This window comes from Dryobates pubescens, chromosome 12 (assembly GCF_014839835.1).
Source record: "Dryobates pubescens isolate bDryPub1 chromosome 12, bDryPub1.pri, whole genome shotgun sequence".
NCBI classification, from domain to species: Eukaryota; Metazoa; Chordata; class Aves; order Piciformes; family Picidae; genus Dryobates; species Dryobates pubescens.
The window spans coordinates 10495043-10519552 of record NC_071623.1 but is presented as its reverse complement, the minus strand read 5'-3'; the positions used below and the strand labels follow the sequence as shown (position 1 = coordinate 10519552).

At 40.5% G+C, this 24510-nt stretch overlaps 1 protein-coding gene across 1 annotated transcript in view; it reads right to left on the bottom strand.

The window, feature by feature from the left end:
* IL1RAPL1 (interleukin 1 receptor accessory protein like 1) overlaps positions 1–24510 on the bottom strand; it is a 676185-nt gene that overhangs the window by 28557 nt on the left and 623118 nt on the right. Inside the window, exon 7 of the mRNA XM_054166029.1 lies at positions 1231–1363. Within this exon, the coding sequence (XP_054022004.1) occupies positions 1231–1363 (133 nt within the window). The remainder of the gene's footprint in view (positions 1–1230; positions 1364–24510) is intronic.

The following is a 24510-nucleotide window of genomic DNA, read 5'->3' as shown; positions in this document are numbered from 1 at the left end:
AAAACTGAACACAGTGTTGGAGGTCCTGCCTCACCAGTGCCAAGAAGAGGGGCATCATCACCTCTCTACTCCTGTTGGCCACACTATTCCTGATGCAGGGCAGAATGTGCTTCTTGACCACCTGGGCACACTGCTGGCTCCTGTTTAGCTGGCTGTTGTTCAACAACCCCAGGTCCCTTTTTCCTGAGCAGCTTTCCAGCCATTCAGCACCAGTCCTGTAGCTTTGCATGGAGTTTTTGTGGCCCAAGTGCAAAGCTCAGCACTTGGCCTTGTTGAAACCCATATTGAAACTTCCACAGGGGGAATGGAACAAAACTAGAAGTGGGTAGATTCAGATTGGATGTTAGGAAGAAGTTAGGAAGGTGGTGAGACACTGGAACAGGTTGCCCAGGGAGGTGATGGAAGCCCCATCCCTGAAGGTTTTTAAGGCCAGGCTGGATGTGACTCTGAGCAACCTGATATAGTGTGAGGTGTGCCTGTCCACGGCAGAGGGGCTGGAACTAGATGATGCTTGAGGTTCCTTCCAGCCCTAAAAATTCTATGATTCTATACTTGCTGCTATCTGCAAACTTACTGAGGATACTCTCAATCTCCTCATCAAGATCAATGCTAAAGATATTAAACAGAAGTCTTAATAGTTTTTATTGTAGACTGACACAGTTTGAAAAAGTCACAATGCAAATTCCAATCAGTTCATACTGTGGTATTTGATGGGCAGCTGTTCTGTTTTTGCAGCTCTCTAACATCAGAGATGACTGAGGTATGGTTGTTATTTTTTTTTAATGTACTCTATAGGTGGAGTTGAAAAGGTAAAGAATGTCTGACCAGAGATCAGTCCTGAAGTGTTCCTGAGTTAGTCTGTGATAAGAAGTGTTATTTTAGCTATTGTAAAATGATATTGGGAGGGGACATGCTCTTCTCACTTGCTCCCTTTATAGGACAAGGAGCAATGGATGTAAGCTGCAGCACAAGAGGTTCCACCTCAGCACAAGGGGGAACTTCTTCACTGTAAGGGCCACAGGCCACTGGATTAGGCTGTGGAGTGTCCTTCTCTGGAGACTTTCAAGGCCCATCTGTATGTGTTCCTCTGTGACCTGAGTCAGATTGTATGGTCCTGCTCTGGCAGGGTGGTTGGGCTTGATGATCTCTTTGGGTCCCTTCCAACCCTTGACATCCCGTGATCCTGTGATTGGCTGAAGGAAAAAAAAATAAATAAGCTTTTTCTTTTACCTGATGTCACTTTCCCAAACTCGATTATCATCCAGATCTTCAATAAACTTCTCCCCTTTCATCCAGTAGATTAAAGGGCTGACATCTCCACTATATCCAAAGAAAGCTCGGCAGGTTAGATTAGCAGAACCACCTGTTAAAAAGAATGCCAAAAAAAAAGAAAGTTATTTCAAAATATGAAAAAAGACAAAAAAGTGCTTCATTTTGGAATCAGTGGCTTTTGTTGATTTAAAAAAAATAAACAAATCTGTAGAGGCCCTCAATTTCCAGTTCCTGTTGAAAACGCCCAAAAGTATCTACTCATCTTGCAATTAGTGTTCAGTATATTTTCTGAAAATAAATAGAACAAAAAGGAAACTATGTGTTACATAAGAATAGGATTCAGTTTTGTATTCTTTCACCAGGCCTTCTATCTTTGAAATGGACAACTGCTTCTTTGTTGCATTTGCTTGTTAGTTTGTTTGTTTGTTTCAAAAAAGAGCTAACTTACAGAAGCTTTCCGTGTCTTGTTTGTTTGTTTATGTTTGTTTGTTTGCTTTTGTTTGTGGAGGGTTTTTTCTGAAAACAGATAAAGGTTAGGTAAAACAGATGTGTAGTCACAGAATCACAGAATGTCAGGCACTGGAAGGGACCTCAAAAGATCACCTGCCAGAGCAGAATCACCTATACCAGATCATACAGGAACACATCCAGGTGGGTTTTGAATATTTCTGCAACCCCCCTGGGCAGCCTGTTCCAGGGCTCTGTCACCCTCACAGTGAAAACATTTTTCCTCCTGTTTCCATGGAACTTCCTGTGTCTCAATTTCCACCCTTTGTCCCTTCTCCTGTCATTGGGCATCACTGAGAAGAGCCTGGCTTCATCCTCTTGGCATTCATCTTTTACATACTTGTAAACACAAATGAGGTCACCCCTTAGTCTGCTTCTCTGCAAGACAAAGAGCCCCAGCTCCCTCAGACTCTCCTCATAAGGAAGATGTTCCTTTCCCTTAATCATTTTTGTGGCTATGTGCTGGACTCTTTCAAGCAGTTCCCTGAGGTCTTTCTCGAACTGAAGGGCCCAGAGCTGGACACAATATTCCAGATGCAGCCCCACCAGGGCAGAGTAGAAGGGGAGAAGAACATCTCTTGACCTACTAACCACAGTCCTTCTAATACAGCCCAGAATGGCATTGGCGTTCTTCTCCACAAGAGCACATTGCTGGCTCATAGCCAAACTTCCATCCATTAGGACCCCCAGGTCATTTTCCTTGTCACTGCTCTCCAACAGGTCTGTCCCTGACATATGGGGGTCACATGTCTGTCACTTCAGCTCTGCAATGGTCTCTGCAGAGTCTGGTAGATTCCTGTAGGGTACCATTTCCAGGGACAGTCATGCTCATGACCTAATTTTCTTAGCAGGAAAGTATTAAAAATACTGTAACTTGGAGGGGGGGAAGAATGAACATGGGTGAACTAATTCTGTACCTTTGTTTTTCAATATAGGGCACATACATGGATCAAAATGATAGTTTGCACATGTTTTTTTTGTGTTGCTAAGTTTGGACAAAACTAGGGGACAGGATAGGTAAAGATCTCCCATTCACTACTCTCAAGATGTTTGCACCAACTTTTCTAAACTGCAATGCACGTTTCTTCAGTGGATAATTACACAGCGCTTTAAGGAAGTGTTGTGATTTAAGGTTTGGGGTTTTTTCCCTCCTCCCTGAAGGGAGTATTTTCATGGAGTCTGTTACTGCTGAGGCCAAACTTGTGCTTTTATTTATGCTGTTAATTTTTTGATCTCAGGGTTTTGAAGCTGACTGGCCATAGTTCCTGGATAAAAAAAATAACCAAAAAACCAAACCAAACCAAATCAAAACAAAAACCCCTGCAACAAACAACTCCCAGATGCATTGTTAAGGCTTCTTCATTCTGTACCAAGATGCCATGAGTAATCCATCCGTGTTGAATGAATTTCCTCAAAAATAGACTGCTTGGGCCAGGACCTGGTCCTTCTCAAACACACAACATCTAGTATTTGAATATCTTATTTAATTTGGAAACAAATGGAGGACACTGCATAACAATAAGATGAACAATTATTAAATAAATATGTATCTGAAATGGTTTCTTGTTTTCTGTAAAAGCATCTGATTCCTGTATCTGGCTTGAACTCTCACATCCATGCCATAATGCATGGAGAATCAAATGTTTCTGATGAAAATGTGCAAGATCAAGGCAAATACCATATATGCTGCTTTGCCAGCAAGGGATTGAGTTTCTTGTTCAGTTCATTTCATAAACTTTTGGTTGTTGCCACCCTTTGCCAGCAATGCCTGCTAAAGAGACAGGAATATCCCACTGCTTTAAACTAGGCTGGGAAGAAGGCTCTCATTAATTAAAAAGTATTAAATTGAATCTCTAATGAGACATTTTGACAATCTCATCTCATTTAGAGCAAAGTTACCAAATATAAGATCTTTAGTGAGTGGGTAAAAACTCTCTAAGACAGCCACAGTTCCTTTTTCCACACCCTGGGCAGCAATGGTCAGGACATCTCCATGGAAACTCACCTCCATGATCTCTGCATAGCTCAAGAAGTGACATTCGGAAGCACTTGAGAGAAATATTTTTGCAATTTTGAAGCCATTTGCAGGGAATGAGATGAGCATTAGGACACCACTTACTGTCAGGTGCATATAATCATAGACCTTCAGAGATCATCAAGGCCAACATCCCTGCCAAAGCAGGCAAGTCACGCAAGCAGGCAAGACTTAAGGCAAGTCACGCAAGAATGCATCCAGGCGGGTTTTGAAGATCTCTGGAGAAGGAGACTCCACAGCCTCCACAGCCTGTTCCAGTGCTTCACCAACCTCACAGTAAAAAAGTTTTTACCCATGAATTTTCTGTGGCTGGGTTTATATCCATTGCCCCTCATCCTATCACAGGGTATCATTGGAAAGAGACTGGCTCCATCCTCCTGGCAGCTACCCTTCAGATATTATTAGACATTGATAAGGTCCCTTCTCAGCCTTCTCCTCTCCAGACTAAACAGCTCCAGGTCTCTCAGTCTTTCCTTGTAAGAGAGAAGCTCCAGTCCCTTAACCATCCTCGTACCCCTCCTTTGAACTCTCTCCCTGTTCCTCTTGAATAGGGAAGCACAGAACTGTACACAGTATTCCAGATGTCATCTAACAAGGGCTGAGTAGATGGTGAGAAGAACCTCCCTCCACCTGCTGGACACACTGTTCTTAATGCACCCAAGTATACTATTGGCCTTCCCAGCCACCAGGGGACACTGCTGTTCCATGAATAACTTATTATCAACCAGGACTCCAAGGTCCTTCTCTGTGGAGCCACTCTCCAGCAAGTCAAACCCTAATCTGTACTGGTACATGGTGTTATTCTTCCCCAGGTGCAGGACTCTATGCTAAACTCCACATGTCCTGGTCACTACAGCTAATGCTACCCCCAACCTTTACATCCCAAAACAGTCCATCTATCTTCATTAATACAAAGTCCAGCAGCACACCTCTCCTTGGCATGAAAACCTGTAATGGAACATGATAAACATCTTGCTTCTGCCTAGCTCATTTGAACAGATGCAAACCCATTTTTTTATAGCTTTTATAGTTGCACATCAGATATAAGCTTGCTTTTTGAGCTGGTCTATTTTTGATTTTGCATTATAATTACAATACAGGCTGTGGCAGTTTTAGGCTGATGCCTAGGAAATTTTCCACAGATCTTGAGTAGAAAGTGGTAGAATGTAAATAAATTACCATTGGATGCAAAAGAAAAATAATTATAAGGCCTAAATGATCCCATTGGTCTGATAACTAACATAGTTGTCTAAACTAGCTTTCTTTCTTGTCTTCTCCACTCTAGCAGGTACTTGATGGTAGCTTTTGCTTGGCTGTTGCTGACCTTGGTTGTGTTCTTGTTGTGGCTGAGTAGCTGAGTACTAACAAGCTACTCTCTACTATTCTCTTTTCTCTTGTACAGGGTGGAGCAGAGAAGGGGAAGCTACTGCTAGCACCCTGGTTTTGTCCAGGGAGTTTCCTGTGTTGTTATAAATTGTAAATACAGCAAATGTTGTATATTTTGTACATATTAATTGCATTTCATATTTATAGATTTTTAGTTTGCTTGCAAATACAGCTTCATTTGCTTCCATCCCACTGAGGTAGTCTGGCAATTTTATTTTTGGGGTAATTCTCTCAAATTAGTTGAGGAGTGATTTCAACCCACCACACATGCACATGTAAAAATGAAAATACCAAACCTTAAAGGATTAAGAATATCTTGGCCAGAGTTATCCAATCTCCAACTGCTCATGGCTGTGTAAAGCCTGGTAACCATAGCATTGGTGGGCTCTGATCATTGCTGAAACAGGAGAAGATACCTACACAACTAAATCAAAAGCAGGCTCCTGTGATAATTGGATAACCCCTATGACATTATATACCAGTCTTAAAGGAAAGAGTGCTCCTTAATGCATCAAGGCCACTTCTTGGGATTTTTCTGAAGCTTTCTCCCCAAGCCAAAGCCCAGATGAAACTTTTTAGTTTTTAAGAACAGGCAAGAGCACAGCTGGGGGGATTGTAGCTTCTTGCCAACTTATCCATGATTCATAGACATTAGGCACCACAGGTGCTGAACCATCAAAGTTCTCCATACTCCTGCAGCTAACAGGCACCCACTGAGAGCTGATTTTTGTACAGTGTAGGCCTCTGAACCTTTCACAGGTGAATATTAATGCACACAGTTTTGGGGTTTGTGTTGTTTTGGGGTTTGTTTTGTTTTGTTTTGTTTTAATAAACATCTTTTGTTAAGGGTGAAAACTATCAGGAAAAAGGGGTACGATTTAGTCTTTTATTTTCTCATTACATTCTTAATGAAATTTGCCCCCTAAATAAAACATAGAAGCATATTTTAAAATGCAGAACCCAAAGATTTTATTCAACATGAAATATTTACACCTGGGAAATAAATCAGGAAGAATGCAATGCCTCTTAGCAGTACTGTGTCAATCAGAGTGGCTGAGCAAAGGTCATCAGCATTCTGGGTGTTCAGCTATGTGTTACCTACACTGCCTGTCTTGACCAATCTTCACAGTAAGCCAGTGGGAAGTTCATTAGCAGCTCATCAAGAAAGATTCAGTGACCAGCTAATGACTACCTGTGACCATTAATGAGGAGGTCTTTTACTCCAGAGCTCACCACTGCTCAGAGGGCAGTGCAGCTTACTTGATGGAGTACAGATTGTCAAAGCTGCAGGCATAGGCAAATAATAGTCAAAGACTGTCTGGAAGGTACTGTTATGAGTGGACAGAGTGTTCTGGGAATGATCTCTGCACCAGGGCTGCCCTTGTGTGAGTGAAGGTATCTTGGAGGATGGGCTACACTTTTCCCCAGAAATCCACATTTGAAGTGAGCAGTCAAAAGATGCTGAATTTGGCACAGAGCAGCCACTCTTCATGGGCAGTCTGTTTCTAAGAAGCATGCAGATTTTGAGAAAGCATGCAAAATATAAGTAAATAAATACAAAAGCCGCTTTGCTCCATGTTTAAGCAACCTGTTGGCCAATTAGTAGAATTCACTCTCAGTTAATGTCACAAAACTGTTTCTCACTGTACTTTCTTGTGCTGAGAGAAAAAACCACGCTACAGAAGTGGTCTGAAAACTGCAAAAGTGTGGTGGATGGCTATGTAATGCTTTGGATGTCATTAATGTAAACTTTCCTCTAAACAGTGGATTATCACAGTTTTGCAGTCTACCTTTGAAAGAATATACGTATGTAAATTTACCGTGGAAATATCTCTCTCTCTCCTCTTTGCTGTGAGATGATGTAAATCTTGAGAACGTTCTGTCTCAAGTTACATTCTGGGGAAACTGCAATTTTTTTGGTACAGACACTGCAAAAATTGAAAGGCATGAGATTAGAACTATTAAGTGAAACTGACGGTGCCAGGGTTGCTGTTAATGCACCTCACCCAACACCTTCAGAAAATAAATCCACAGCAAAACACCTTCAAGGAAGGAAAAAAAAAAAAGAGAGAAAGAAATAAATTTTTGACTTCTTGGTATAATTATCATCTTTTAACTGTGAAATAATGTAATAAAAACATGTAAGAGAGCACCTAAAAGGAAGCTTCATCTGCCTATCTTTCCATCACCCTTACTTGTGAAGATGAACTTGGTCTTACTGTATTGTGCTAATTTGTTGTCAAAACAGGAAGTGAAATAGATATCAGTACACATTCCTGCTGCTTGCTGTGGTAAATTTTCATTCTTAACTCTAGCCAAATGGGTTCAAGATAAAGTAATGAAAAGCTTTTTGCTGGATAAACTCAGAACAATCTTTGTTACAGAGTGTGCTTTCAAGTACAGCAGAATGCAAGGAGGAACCACAAGAAGGCATACTTCCTTGAAAGCAGCAAATCCCTTCAGCACAGCAACAAGGTTTTTTCTGTGTGTCCATTCTCTCTAATTGGCAATGCTTGAGGCACTTTATAAACTACTGCTATGGCAAACGATGTCCAGGAGAGGGCACTGTCTAACTTAGAAACAGTTGGAAAAAAGAATCTAAAACCCCCAATACTAGATAAAAGTATAAGATCAAATTAAAAACATCAGCCTGCTAAGATAACCTGCTAGCTGTTATTAGCAAATAGTGAACGCTTTATGTTTAGCACCCTCACCAAGTTTGACAACAACACCGAGCTGTGTGTTGTGGCTGACCATGTTGGAGGGAAGGGATCCATCCAGAAGAAACGTGACAGGCTGGAGATGTGGGCCCATGACAACTTCATGAGGTTCAATAAGACCAAGTGCAGGGTCCTGCATCTGGGCTGGGGCAATCCCAGGCACCGATATAGGCTGTGCAGGGACTGGCAGCCCTGAAGTAAAGGGCTTGGAGATGCTGCTGGATCAGAAACTCAACATGAGCCACCAGTGTGCACTTGCAGCCCTGAAAGCTAATCACATCCTGGGCTGCATCAAGAGAAGCATAGCCAGCAGGTCAAGGGAGATGATTCTCCCCCTCTGCTCTGCTCTGGTGAGACCCCACGTGGAGTACTGTGTCCAGTTCTGGAGCCTCTATTACAGGAAGGATCTGGACATGCTGGAATGTGTCCAGAGAAGGGACATGAGGATTATCAGAGGGCTGGAGCACTTCTCCTATGGAGACAGACTGAGAGAGCTGAGGCTGCTCAGTCTGGAGAAGAGAAGGCTCCAAGAAGGAGCATCTGAAGGAGGCCTACAAGAAATCTGGTGAGGGACTTTTTAGGGTATCAGGTAATGACAGGAACTAGGGGGAATGGAACAAAAGTAGAAGTGGGTAGTTTCAGACTGGATGTTAGAAGGAAGTCCTTCCCCATGAGGGTAGTGGGATGCTGGAACAGGTTGCCCAGGGAGGTGGTAGAAGCCTCATCCCTGGAGGTTTTTAAAGCCAGACTGTATGGCATTTTGAGCAACCTGATCTTGTGTGAGGTGTCCCTGCCCATGGCAGGGTGGTTGGAACTAGATGATCCTTGAGATCCCTTCCAACCCTGACAATTCTATGATTCTATGAAAATATCATCTTGCATGGGCAGTTTAAGTCACCACTTGCACTACTAGTCATGTAAAGTAGCATATATTGTGATGGCACCTGTTGTAGCCTTTGATTTGACAGATTCTTCATTTAAAGATAAACAATGATGTGTCACACATCATCTGTAAGGTTTTTTTAGAAGAATCCCCAAAGGCATATTATGAAAATGAAGTGCTTGAGAGCCCTGCCTAGTATCTAGTAATCATAGAATGGTCTGGGTGGGAAGGGATGCCCAAAGGTCATCTAGTCCAACCCCCTCTGCAGTAAGCAGGGGCACCCTCAACTAGATCAAGTTGTCCAGAACCCTGTTAGTCCTCAACTTGAAGATCTCCAGGGATGGGGCCTCAGCAACCTACTTGGGCAATCTGTTCCAGTGTTCCACTAATGAGGGCCACAAGAGTGGAAATATGAGACTTTCTTTTACTGTATAATGCACAGGTAATACCTGTAATGTTAACACTTCAATGGGAAATTATGGAGGATCAAGGCAAATGCATTCAAAATATTTCACACAAGTCAAATACCATTAAATACCATCTTTCTGTTCATGTTGAAGGAAAAAGTGACAACAAAATATCAGTCTTCCAGGTGGAGGGAGGTAGAAGCTATGTGTGACAGATAGGTGACAATTCCTCACAAAGTCAATAATCCTCTTGTTTTGCCAATGTCATCTGCCAACACCAGCAGGCAGGTAGGTACAAGCTGTTTGTGTTTTCAGAGAAGTCTCATGTCCTAAGACTGTTAAATAGTTCTTCAGTTTCTGTATGCTGCAGTTTTCATGTTCCCTGCCACTGACCATTAGATATTTGAGTCTGCAAGGCTATAAAATCTAACATTAGCCTAAGAATATAAAAAATATTTGGTGGACTGCTTCATAGATTGTGAAGGAAATGAAACCCATATACTTTCTGCTTTGAATGGATTCTTTAGGAGCAGGACTGTCAGAGATAGTCAGGGAAAACAGCAACCATCACAGCAGATTGTAGAAAAAGAAGTGATGTTTGAGGACTTTGGGCTTGAAATGTCCAGAACATCTGCCAGGTATGCATATTGTTAAGCTAACCTTCATTTCACAAGAAGTAACAAAACCCCTGAGCCAATAATCTTGATTTCCCTAACAGCAGCCCTCTCCTCTTGATAGATGGTAATGTCAGCCTGATAAATTAGTTGTTCAGCAAGTGGCTTTCATTCCTTCCTCTTCAGAAGTACAGGTTGGTGTGGGAGACAAGAACTATCAGAATCATAAAGCCAGAGTTGATAAAGAAAAGGAAAGTCACTGCAATTGTTTTACAAGTTTCACTTTTACTCTAGAAGCTCGCATTTCCTCACTTTTTTTTTCTTCTTTTCAGACAAATGCATTTCTCAAATACTTTTTTCCCGTGCCCTTTCCATAAGATAAAAATGAAAATACGAAGAATTTCTGTTTTAAAAGCTTATCTGTTTTTAGATAACTCACAAGAAAATATCTCTAAATGTCAAACTTCACAATTCCTTTAGGTCTTATGGACTTTTAACTAGAGGGCTTTAAACCTGTCTACGTCTTGAATAGCAGACTTTGGTTCCCAGAACAGCTGCTTGTGGCTTTATCTCTGTGAAATCCTACTCTAGGTCAAGTTCTAGGAAACTCCTAGAAAAGCAGAAGGGGCTTCCTACTTATTCTTTTTACATTTCAAGGAAGTTATATTAAGAAAAAGATAAAATTCAGTACGTGTCTCTGGTAAATAATGTTCATTGACAAGAAATGCATTAAGAAAAGTAAACTCCTGGAGTTCTGCAGATGTCTTTGGGCCCCAAGCAGCTACAAAGATGGAATAACATCTTTATTTGTTAAGGAAGATAGTTTCAAGTCTTTACAGTTTTCATGTTTTCCTCTATACTATGCAAACTCCAAAGGCAAAACAGAAGCATACTGAAAGTGGGACTTAAGCATCTTTTCTGAGTTAGAATGCATCTGTCTCTAAACTTTGTCTGCTAAGGAGCTACTCGAATGTAATGATAAATCCAACCCACCCATGCCTGCAATGACAATAATTTTCTAGTATCTTACACAGCTCCCTTTTAACTTTGCTGTAGAAATAACTGACTTTTCTAACCTGAAGAGTGTTGGCCCAAAGTATGAAAACATTCAGATTTCATACCATGGAAGTTCTGTTATAAAACTTGCTTTCTTGTTGGTTTTGGGTTGAGGTTTGTGTTTGGTTTGTTTTGGTTTTTTTCTGAACAGAATATGTTAGGTTTGCTTTGGTCTCTCGTGGGCACTAGTCCATGTCAAAAATCCCTGCATATAAATCATGGCAACCAGCTGCAGCCCCAAGACCTTCTCCCAGCCTCCCTCTCAGGTGCACTGCACATTGATTTCTGTGCAAGACAAATGCAGACTATGTCCTGGATTCTAGAGCATGATAAATAAAACACTTTGGGTTTTTGTGTTTGTTTTGTTGCTGTTTTTTGTTCCCAGAAGTAGCTGGAAGCTGGAGAGCTGTAGCAAGCAATTTACTGTGTCAGATTACAATTAAACAAAAACATTAATAATCTCAATGAACAGATTTGGCAATTCAGTTTACATACAATTACAGATTACAGAAACATAAGAAAGATCTGGATGTGTCTGGAGCATGTCTAAAGAAAGGCCACACATGGCTTGAGCACCTCTCCTATGGAGATATACTGAGAGAGTTGGGGCTGTTCAGTCTGGAGAAGAGAAGGCTCTGATGAGACCTAATTGTGACATTTCAGTATATTAAGGGGGCCTACAAGAAACCTGGGGAGGGATTTTTTAGGGTGTCAGGTAATGATAGGACTAGGGGAATAGAGCAAAACTAGAAGTGAGTTGATTTCAGATTGGATGTTAGGGAGAAGTTCTTCACCATGAGGATGATGAGACGCTGGAAGAGATTGCTCAGGGAGGTGGTACAAGACCCATCCCTGGAGGTTTTGAAGGCCAGGTGGATGTGGCTCTGAGTAACCTGATCTAATGTGAGGTGTCCCCACCCATGGCAGGGGGGTTGGAACCAGATGATCCTTGAGGTCCCTTCCAACCATAACAGTTCTATGATTCTATGATTGTTTGTCCATGAAAAATGCATTACACTCTTGGAACACACACATGCTGGAATCTACCCCTATTGATCAGCTTCCTTTTCACACAGAAAGCAAACAGGATTTTTCAGTATATACTTTTGTGTAGTTGCATATTGATAGAAAGCAGTGAGGCTAGCTGCAAAAATGCCACCAATATATGCTGAATATATGCTGCCTGATGTTAAAGAAAGTAAGCATAGAAATGGGGGCAAACTTGAATTTTTGATGCTGTACTCTGCTTTCTGACCTGCAGCTATAAGAGCGGAGTAGGAGACTTGTGTTATAACTCAAATTCCCACAGGAAAAAAGATGGGTCTGGCTGAAAGCAGGATTTTGGCTGCATGCTATTAGCCCATGCAGCATCCTTTTCCTCCAGGTCTTCAAGATGAATAAGAGCTTCTGGCTACCACTCCCAGCACCAGAAACTTGCCTTTTCACATTCTTGTTTTGGGATAGGTGAAGAGCTGTGATCTCCATCCCTTCCACAGATTGTAGCTATTCATTACCACGTAGGTAAAAGGCAGAAAATTGTTCTTGTGGTCTTAAATATGACCTGCACAAGAGCTGGCTTTACCATGGCCATCATCTAACAAGAAAATGGTCTTCCCGGACTGAAGGTAAAACAGCAGCACCTGATGTCCTCCTCTATGTTTAAAGTACATGTAGTCCTGGACATCACAAAATGTGATTGTTCCAAAACAACTTCCTTCTCAAGAGCAATCATCAAATTATTTTGGTTTCATCATGATTTTGTCGAGAGCAGACGATTTTGAGTAGTGGGAAGTCTGGATAACAGTAAGCCTTAAATGTTTTATCTTCATGCTGCAGTCATGTGGACCATTTCTCTAGTCCACCTTCATTCTCTTTTAGTTACAATTTCCATATTGCACTGTATAGGGTCCTGCCAGCAAAACTTCTGAGAGATTTAAGGCCCCTGTATCTAAAGCCAAATACCTGAGGTCAGCAAGCAGGAAAGAAATGCTCATTACCAGCATATTGTGAATTTCCTGATCAGTTTATATAACCTACCCTCCTCCTGAGGCATGCTCACCAATACTGTGATTTTGGTTTTAATTTTGTAAGTGCTCTGAGAGACATGGGAGTTGTGACATTTCTTAAAAGAAAAAGGAAGTGAAGGAAAATTTGACCTTCGCCCATTCAAGTCCCAGGAATGCAGAATGCTGTCTACAGTGATGTTTGTGAGGGTTTTTTTAAACAGTTTTTGCAGGTCCCAAAACAAGATCAAAGCAGAATTTGACTGACAATAAAGTATAAAGTACAACAGCTGCTGATTACAGGAACAGAAACAAATACTAATTATTCAATATTTATGATACAAACTGTTCAAGGAGGGAGATGGCAGGCTGGTGTGTCTGACAGTGCAGCTCTCTGCAGATGTGAAGGGGACCCACCCTGAGCAGCAGCCCCACTGCTCACCCAGTTCTCCGTCCCTGCAGAGTTGTGGCTTCCAGGCATCCCAGGCTGCATGATGGCTTTTTAATGCTAGTGCCTGTCCACAAGGGACCAAGGTAAGTTTCCAAAACCCCTTTACATTTATGGCTTGGAGCTAGAATTCGAATACAGTTCTGGGGAAGATGAAGAGGTCCTATTAACCATTACACTGCTTAGCTCATCATCAGGTCTAAAGAATATCACTCTGGTTACAGGCTTTGAATTTTGTTGATGCAAGATTTTGTAAGGGCTGTTACAAAGCAATGTACATAAAACAAGGATGGATTTTAGAAAGTGCTTAGTACAGTGTTTACTTTCAGTCCTTTGGCACCTGATCTAGTGGAAAGTGTAACTGGCCATGGCAGGGGAGTTGGAATTAGATGATCTTTGAGGTCTTTTCTAGCCCTGACAATAGTGAAATCCTGTAGAAATGTGTTATAATTGAAAAAGTATGAAAAATATTATTATTTATAAAACAGCCCAAAATAAATGACCTTAGACATTAAGTGTTGCATGATTACACATCCAAATAGTTTTCTAAATGTATAATGTACACTCTCTCCATACTTATCTTAAATGAAGTCATATGGAATATCTGAAGTGAGAATAGTGTGTAGAGACAAAAAGCACTATAGAATATTTTCACAAAAATAACCAAACAAAAACAACCCAACCCCCCCCCAAACAACCACCACCACCACCACCAACAACAAAAAATCAACCAACCAAAAGTTAATTTGGGATCATTAATCTTCAAGCACAAAAAGTGGAAAAGGGTAAAAGCCACCCACAATGAATCAGAGCAAAGATCCATGATAGAATCATAGAATCATAGAATTGTTAGGGTTGGAAGGCACCTCAAGGATCATCTGGTTCTAATCCCCCTGCCATGGACAGGGACACCTCACACTAGATCAGGTTGCTCACAGCCTCATCCACCCTGGCCTTAAAAGCCTCCAGGGATGAGGCTTCCACCACCTCCCTGGGCAACCTGTTCCAGTGTCTCACCACCCTCATGGGGAAGAACAACTTCTTAACATCCAATCTGAATCAACTCACTTCTAGTTTTGCTCCATTCCCCCTAGTCCTATCATTACCTGACACCCTAAAAAGTCCCTCCCCAGCTTTCTTGTAGCCCCACTTCACATACTGGAAGGCCATAATAAGGTCTCCTCATAGTCTTCTCTTCCCAGCTTCCTCTGTCTGACAATATTCAATAGCAGGAGGGCAAACATCTAGATGTGAGAGTCATAGTGACTGAAAATAGCCTTAATTTTAGGATGAAAATGTTGACAGACTTTAAACTAGAGCAATTCCAATAATAAAAAGCAAGATCATATGGTTGTCCTCTGTAGGCAATTAATCTCTCTACTCTAACAGATGCACATATAAAACAGGACCAGTAATCAGCTTCATTAACACTGGGAAAAAAAAGCACAAGAAAGCCCTCTGATGGAAGTTCAGCAATGCGCTTTTTTAACAGAAGCACTAGCATTTTTCTAAGAAGTTAAAAGATGGAAATTTATTGTAATGATAAAAAGCAGCCAGGTATCTTTTATGTTTTTAAGGTTTCAGGATAATCAGAGGTAGTTATTACTGAAGTTTGGTAAGAGTTGTGTGGAGTGTTGGGGTTTTTTTAATGCATTAGATTTTGGCTAACATGTATATTAAAATTTATTTCATAGAATCACAGAATCAACCAGGTTGGAAAAGACTTCAGAGATCATCAAATCCAACCTATTTCTTAATATCTAACACCTCATGGCAACTAAACCATGGCTTCTTAGTGCCATGTCCAAGCCTTTTTTGAACATCTTCAGTGACAGTGACTCCACCACCTCCCTGGGCAGCTCATTCCAATGACGAATTACTCTTTCTGTGAAGAACTTTCTCCTCACCTCGAGCCTAAACCTCCACTGGCACAGCTTGAGACTGCGTCATCTTGTTCTGTGTCTGATTGCCTGGGAGAAGAGACCAACCCCCACCTGGCTACAACCCCCTTTCAGGTAGTTGTAGAGAGCAGTAAGGTCTCCCCTGAGCCTCCTCTTCTTCAGGCTAAACAACCCCAGCTCCCTCAGCCTCTCCTCACAGGGCTTGTGCTCGAGATCTCTCACAAACTTCCTTGCCCTTCTCTGGATGCATTCAAGTGTCTCAATGTCCTTCTTAAATTGACATAAATGCATTAATTTCACATAAATTAGTCTCCTAAACCACTTTGTAGTGTGAGATGATGATGTTCAGGTGTTAAATAATGAGAGAAATTGAAGCATGAAAAAAAACCAAAAAAAAACCCACCACAAAAATCCACAGGGGAAAATATTAAAGGCAGAGGGAAACAGGCAAAGTTGCTTCTACTCTAGGTGGCCTTTTGAAGATGAAGTCAGGATTATTTTCAGGGCTGTGATGACAGGCAGTGTTTCCTTGGTGTCCAAATCAAGTAGTAGGATAACATGGGGTGGCTGGTCCTGTAACTTTTCTATTTCTTCTGGATCAGTCTCTGAAATTTCTATCTGTCCTGATGAGTATGAAAATAAAGCTGACTCTGTGGGAACAGTGGTAACTTTTAAATGCCTTGCTGAATTGTATCCCCTTATACAACAATAAGGAATTCTTGTAAAATCTACTTCTGTTTTTAATGTTGAGGTCAGTGTTGTGTGGAAGGAGTAGCTAGGAAGCATAAAAGGGTTGTTGCTGTTGAGATTAGGACCTGCTGTCTTCAAAGATGTGTATAGAGGAAACTGGTGATGGTAGTAGGAAGATATTTTCTTAGAGATGGACAACTGGCAGTTACCCAGTGACACTGTAGTAGCCAAAATTAGGTTGCAGTAAAAGGCTGAGATGAAAGAGTATACTACTTCTCCTCAAAACACAATGCCCACAACAGTGCCTTTGTCCAGCACCTTTTCTAATCCGATTTCCTCCTGTCCATTCTGAGGGATCTCCTGCAATTGACAGCACCTCCCTGAATGGAGAGCAGACTCCAGGACTAGACCTCAAGCACCCAGATCAGGTGCTAGGTAGCCTGAACCATGTTAACATAGAGATGAATCTTCCACTTACACTACTATATGAAGTTATACAGACTGGAATATGCTGGGACCCTAACATAGGAGGTCATCAAATATTAAAAAACTTACTTTGTCTGAGGAGTAATCAGGAAGACAAATAACTAAAACCACAAAGCAAAGCACTGCAAAACATATTTAGGAGAACTGGCTTACAGCAGCTACCTCATCCATGAGAAAGATTCTTCTGCTGTAGGTTTAAGGGTGGCATTACAAATAAGAACTAGCTAAGAGAATCAGTTTGCCACCCTGAATAAAATGAATCATTCTTAATATGATTAGAACATGTTACATATTAGAATGAAACCTAAGTTTGAAAAGAGCATTTGTTGAAAAGGCAGAAGAAAAAGGTTGACATGACATTTTCTGCATGAATGAAGATTTTGGGAAGGAATTTAAAAAAATAATCTGCATTTTATATTAATTTTAGAGCTATTTCTATTAAAAAGCTATTAGTTACTCAAATGTCACTTTTATGAACAAAAGCTTATCTCAGTGACATGGGATGTATTGTAGATGAGCTGTTTGTGTAAAGAACTTCAACCCCCAGATACTTGCTAAGAAAGATGAAAAATGCAGAGCTACTAACTCACCCTTACACTAAGTGGGAACATGAAAAGCTCCAATGCATTATGAAAAATTACCAAGGCAAATTGTTAGATTGGTTAGACAGGAACAAAAACATATCTCCTACAGGATTTTTACAGTTTTATTTAGGAATTGACCACAAATGAATGACTCATAGACTGGACACATGAGGTTCAATAGAATTAAGTTTCCTTAGCTTAGACAGTGGGATGAAAAAAGCAGAGATTTCCAGGAGACAGGGTTTCTGATAAAACAGACTTGCCATTCTGTTTTCTTGGATTTGTTTTCTGTCTGTCAGTTTGTTTAATGTGAATACACTGGCACCTCAACCTATTAACCCAGGATAGTCCCAAAAATCAGGCTGGCCTGTTAAGCCATGATGCTGGGATCTCCCACAGGCAGGACTTGCAGGCTGTGTATGCAAGGGCTGTAGGAAGAAGCTTGAAAACTCTGTTGGACCTTGGCCCAGTTCTATAACTCCAAGAGTTCTAAGAGTTTTATCACTCTCTGTTCAGGAGAGGAACTTACTTGGGGCTGGAAATCCCATGGCTTTACTGCTAACAGATTCACATCACTGATCTTGGAAAGTCTTTCACATCTTTCTGCCAAGAAACATGGACCTTGGAAGTCCAATTCAAGCTTCTCAAAGCTGTTGTTTATAGGCTGCCTCCCTGCTGACCAGTCCAGAAGTGTAGCAAGATCACTGGCATACCAGTCATTTTGAGCAGCAAGGCTACTTCTGAGATGACAGTTGTAGCCAACAGGAAATTCAGACTTCCAGCTTTACTCATCGGGTGTGAAAGGCTCCAAATGATTGTCAATATTCAAGAACAGTGCATTGTAAGCCAGGGAACTCCACTTACTTGCCATAAATCTAAGATACTTGATTGGCCAACATGCTGTCCATTTGTTCTGGGTGAGACAATCTTTCATCAAAAATTTCTGGCCTTTACACATAGGTGCAGTTCCAGCTCTTCCTGACACTTTCTATTTTAATTTATTTGCCATCAGGGCTCAGAAAAAATTGTTCTCCCAGTGTCTGTTTTGTTTAATTAAGATGCAAGGGCAGCAAGTCAATGAGATTCCACAGCAAAGATTCCCCAGCATCAGCTGAATGTGTGAGTAGGCCCAGACACATTACATAGCAAACCAATATGTAGACAGAACAGCTACAGTCCTGAAAGCAATTTAGCTGTATAAAAGCAATACATAAAATGCAGTATGAGTTCATTTGTTGTGCTTCTGTGCCAGAGCTTACTCATTCTGAACCATGTTGGTGATATAACGTAGGATGAATGCCATACTGTGTATCTGTCATTACTGCTTCTTCTGCGCAGACCAGATTAGATCTACAATGGATCCTCCTTCTGGTAGAAGCCAGTAAATGTTGCTAGCTACACTTTTAATTGTTCATTTCTTCATTCCCCATATATTCATCTATTCCTCAAAGAGATTCCAAGCTACATGAACAAGTGTGAAGAGCTGGGAAGAACAGAAGAGAAGACAGAGAGGAGATCTAATATATATTTATAAATATCTGAGGGCTGGGTGTCAGGAAGGAAGGGACAGCCTCTGCTGCACTTGTGCCCTGTGATACCACAAGGGGAAATGGATGTAAACTACAGCACAAGAAGTTCCACATCAACATGAGGAAGAACTGTCTGGATGCATTTCTGTGTGACCTGCATTAGATTCTATAGTCCTGTTCTGGCAGAGAAGATCTTCAGAGGTCCTTTCCAAACCCTAACATTCTGTGAACCTGTGATTAAGAAATCTTCGAGTTTAATTCAGCATAATCTGTAAAATAACATATAATAATTCAGTATAATCTGCAGGGCACTGTTATTTTCAACTTATTAGGAAAATAATAAATAAAGTGCAACTGGACAATGGAAAGGATTCTGATAGTGAAACTTTAGCAAAAAGCATCCTTGTTGGCACTCCAGCCTAGGCTATACTTCTTCAATGAGGAGACTGCTTAACAGTCTGTAAACTACAAGGTGACTCATATGCTTCAAATTAAGCGTTTACATAACTGTTTATAGGCTGGGGGCGTTGGATCATAAGCTTTGTGGAGGAAGAGAATAATTCCTCTCATGCTTATCACACACCCAAAATTTAATTCTTTTCCTGAAATCTTCCTGCAATTAGTAGGAATATTTTTGCAATGTCTGTTATAACATCCCAGATATCTTTTTTTCTTCCTTTCCTTTTCACTATTGATTTGTGGCAAATATAGTGTTTTCTGGACACTTCCCCCCCCCCTCCCCCGGAAGGCAGGGACAGGTAAGATGACAAATCAGTAAAGATACAAAGCCGGGAAAACAGTTTGCAATTTAATTCATTTTATTAGAGAAAGAAGTGGAAGAGAAGTGTGCACTGGTAACTACTTTCTTAATCTCATATACATGTCTTTATATAATATCATTAACCTACAACCAAGGTGAAATCTACGTGCATATGATCTGGAAGTAGATTCTTGCATGGTACATTCTTTCATGTTTCTTCAGTCAAGTTGTCTGTAAGTCTTTTAAGCATATTAATTTTACTTGACCATCTCCCCTATGAAGAGAAACTGAGAGATCTGGGGCTGTTTAGTCTTTAGAAGGGATGACTGAGAGGGGTAGAGGGGTGGGTGTCAGATGGAGGGGGCCAATCTCTTTTCAGTGGTGCACAGTAATAAGACAAGGAACAAAGGATACAAACTTGAACATAGAAGGTTTTACCTCAACATGAGGTAAAACTTCTGCACAGTGAGGGAACAGACTGCCTGGGGCGGGGGGTTATAGAGTCTCCTTCTCTGGACGCTTTCAAAACTCACCTGGATGCATTCCTGTGCAGACCATCCTAAGTGATCCTGCTTTTGGCAGGGGGGTTAGACTCAGGGAGCTCAGGAGGTCCCTTCCAGCCTCTAACATTCTCTGATTCTGTGTATTATAATAGGGCTGAATTTTATTGGCTGGAGATGATATTTGCTAGAAGTTGCAGATGGGAAGAAATTGAAACATCCCTCACAAAGTTAGAATAAACACTTGTCCTGTCTATCCCTAATTTAAATGATCCTCACTTCTATGTTAAATAGCTAGTGTGTGCCCCATGTATTAATTTATTTCAGTAATTCAGCATGAAAACTTGGAATTTTAAGTTGCATAGACTTCAACCTGTTTCCTTTCCCAAAATGACTCATTTAATCTATAATGGATAGCATGTTGTATCTCTGTACTGCCTTCATGTTGACCACTTAAAGTGTTCTGCAATGATGTTAAATAGCAAAAAAAAAAAAAAAAAACCCAAACAACCAAAAAACCTTCTCTGCTAAAAATTGATGGCTTTATATTTTCAAAACAGTAGCATGATTGTTAGCATGATAAGGAGCCAATTACTGAAGCATTGCCAGACTGACAACAAAACTCTCATCCTAATCTGGGATTTTACCCACTGTCTTCACAGCATCACAGCATTTTGCAGAGTAACATGCCATCTGTTGATGGCTGGCAAAATAACCCTCATCATTATCACTGCCCAGCTCAACAGCTGTAGTAGTGTAATGAAATATATAACCATTTAAGGCTCCTGGTGCTGTGAGACAAATGTATGAGGACAGACCATACTACTGCTTCCACATAAATGTGTATCATCTTGGAGTCTTTTATTATGGGTGAACAGTAGGCAAGTGGAATTTGGGTGTTTATGTGGACTAAAAAGAGGTTTAGTCAATCTTTCATGCCTGGGTCACTGAACAATTTCCACTGCTTACAACAGTTACTGATGTGCTGCTTCTGTTTTCTGGCTCACAGTACCAAGGACAGCTCTGTTGGATGCTGCCTGTCTTTCACTTCCAAATGCATTTGTGATGACCACAACAACAACAAAAAAAAAAGAGCATAGTGAGCTGGGAAGAGGAATATCAGAGCAGCTACTTTGAGAGTTGAGATGAAAGGTTAATCTTAGTCAGTGGAAGAAAGGGACTAGCTAAGAGGAAAGAAAAAACCCAAATCAACCCATGCTATGCAAGAAAGGATTTTATTTCTGGTATAAGGGATGAATATTTACTGTTAATACAAAAGGTAGTCATGGAAACGTGGTGGCTGCAGCAGAGACCTTTCAGACCACTGAGTCCACATCCTTACTGCAGGATATAGTTTTCAGACATATAAAATGCATACTAGATAGTAAAGTGATGTTTTACTGGAGCTTAGCCAAAGGACCATCAAGAAAGTTGCATAATTATGTGAGAGATTTGGACAGAACCCAAGACAAATGCTTTTAGCTTAAATACTACGTAATTAGTTTTTATTCATCATAATGCTTTTAAATTCTCTGGAATGTATCCCCTTTAATAAAATATATTATCTTTGGGAGGATATTAGAGGGAATATTTGCCCTTATGAAGTAAATGCTGCTTCTCATTCTCTTCTCAGCTTTCTATCAGGAAGCTCAACAATGTTGCTTTAATGGTTCCTTAGCCAACTTGGCCAATAATCTCCCTAGCTTGCTTGGATTCCAGCGATATGTTCTTGGACCAGTATGGGTAATAATTTAGTTTAAATATGAATTCTGTCTACATCTTCTGATGAATTCACAGGGAACATAAAGTTTCTACATGTTAAAGATACAGTGTGAAAAATCTTTTGACTTTTTTAATGCATAAAAAAGACTATCCAGAGATTATAACATCATGGGACTTGACCTATTTAGCAGTACTTCCTAACTAATTCTTATCCTGCTAAGAAAGACATCTTAAGTGAATTGAAAGATTCGTGTATATAAATTGCCTGAAACTATTCAAGGATGATGATAAAAATAAGATCAAACTTGCCTCAGTCTTTAGTAGGAAGAGTTGTTGTTCTCTGGGTACCCAGGGCCCTGAGCTGGTGATAGGGAAGAGGAAGAGAATGAGGTCTCCATGCTCCAAGGAGAGATGGTTTGTGACCTACCAGACTATTTAGGTGCACAGAAGTCTATGGGGTAGGATGAGATCCACCAAAGGGTGCTAAAGGAGCTGGGAAAAGAGATTGCCAAGCCTCTCCCCATCATTTTTCAGCAGCCCCGGCTAGCTGATGAGGTCCCACTTGACTGAAGGTTGGAAAATGTGATGCCTGTCTACCAGATGGGCTGGAAAGAGAACCTGGGAAGCTACAGGCCTGTCATCCTAACCTTGGTGCCAGGAAAACTCATGAATCAGATCATCATGAGGGTCATCATGTGTCACACACAAGATGATTTGGCCCAATCAACATGAGTTTATGAAGGGCAAGCCTTATTTGACCAAACTGATCTCCTTTGGCAAGGTGACCCACCTGATGGACAAGGGAAACGCTGGTGATGTTATCTACTTTGACTTTAGTAAGGACTTTGACATAGTTTCCCACAGCATCCTCCTGGAGAAATGGACTGCTCAGGGCTTTGACAGGCACACACTATGTTCAAGGTTTTGATTAAGCAGCATGGTAAAGAACCTGCTTTGTTTTAAAATCTTCATCCCATCTCTGCTGCACTCACACAAATGAAATCAATTAGGCAAAACTTACAATTTATAAAAGTACACAATTAAGAGATAAATTGAACTGTTATCAAACTATTGTTATCTAAAAGGAAAGGATAATTTCCCTCCGTGTCTCAGAATTGGTGTAATAAACACTGTGTTTCAGATGATTGAAACATATAGGATTTAGTATGTAATTTAGAGTAGACCACAGATACTTAAGTAGTAAATGCCAAGAAAATACAGATAAACACAGTTTTCTGTTGTAAGCATTGACTTAATATAGATTTTCAAAATAACAGGATACTGTCCTTGCTAATCACAAAGTCCCTTCAAATCTACAGTCTAATAATGTTCTTGTTTTCTGGAATGGGGATTAACAAAAGCACAAATGGTGCAGTGTGGGGATTGGAACTAGCAGTTTCTAAGTTTTCTTTAAGAGATAAGACAAAACAAAGAGTTGCATTTTGGGGCCTGAAATTGTGGGATGAAACTTTTCTGGTGTCTGTCTGATAGAGGCAACTGTCTTGTAGGTGTCTTTACCTTGAAAGATAAGTGGAAAGGAATGTATGCTTGTTTATTTTAGTGTAGCTGCAAGACTTGTTATCTTTACCCATATATTATGTCAGCTGTGTTAGAATGAGCTAATTGGTACAGCTCTGGGCTTTGTATCTTTTATGGGTTACATCACCTATCTTTGGGCAGGTGTGAAAGGCCCTTAGATGCTTTAGTGAAGGTCTTCTGTTATCATATTGGAGTCTGTGACCAATTCCACTGTGACAAATAGCGCTTGGAATAGGGACTTGAATTTTCTCGGGAAGCCTCCCAGGCAAGACCCCTGAAAGGAAGGGAACTTAGAAACTGCTAGTTCAAATTCCCACAGTGCAACAGTCTGAAGTTTCTGTTTTCAAGATCTCAAACACAGGAACTGAAATACACAAGGCCCAGTTATGTCTATGTGCTGTCCCTTGGTTTCCAATGGAAAAGGCTCAGTCTACCCACATGCAACTTACTCTGAAGTTGTTGTTTGTTTTTTTTTACAGTTACAGTGACTAAAGGTTAAGACTTTATGTTTGTATGTCTGCATTTAATGTGTCCTCTATTGATGTGTGAATCACTTCAAATGACTGACAAAAACATCATAAAAAGCCATTTTTTCCTCCTCTCTTTCTGCTGCAGCCTGACATGTATGAATCTACTCAAATACCATTCACATGTGGCACTCTTCCTGAAAGCAGACAATATCAGTCTTGAGGGTTACTGTCATTAATAAAATCATAGGTGATATTAGAAAGTAATAAATGCCCTATAAAAGTGGGATTTCAAGCTAATAGATCTGAAAAAAAATTCCATCACTTTGATATTATTACCTTCTTTATTACTCTGATTAAAAAAAAAAAAAAAAGAAACAAAACCCATGAATGTTGATTTCTTCATGGCCACAATCTGGGATGATGCTGGCTCTTGTCACTAAATGAAGAGATCTAACACTCTGCTTTAGCATGTGCACTGCTCCACTTACTGAACACAAACTGCACATTTTTTTGCTAGTCCTAGACATCCTTTGATGTATGATTTAGGAAGAACAGTGATCATTAAGACACTGGGATCTGATCTTGTTGAATTAAAATGCTGTAAATACACTGCTCATAGAAATGAAAAAAAAAAAGACTGCAGCAGGTAGATGATAGGGAAAGAAAAGGGGAAATTTACATTAAAGAAGTAAAAAGGCTCTAGCTTAACATGTCAAAGATTTGGATGCTTAGGCATTTTTTAAAATGAGGAAAGTAGAAGTGGAAGTGTCACTTACTTTCTGCACCCACCTAAGGAAAAAGAAACCTTAGTATGTCCTTTGACTGATGGCAGTTGCTTGCGCATTACAGAAGGAAAGCAACAGATACAACCCTTGCTCTTTCTCATGACGTGAATGTAGAATGTGTCTAAGTCTTGTTATTTCCTTACATGGCATTTGTGGTATCCACAACATCTCATCTAATGTCTGCAACAGCCTTCTCTCTAGCAGTTCTGTAAA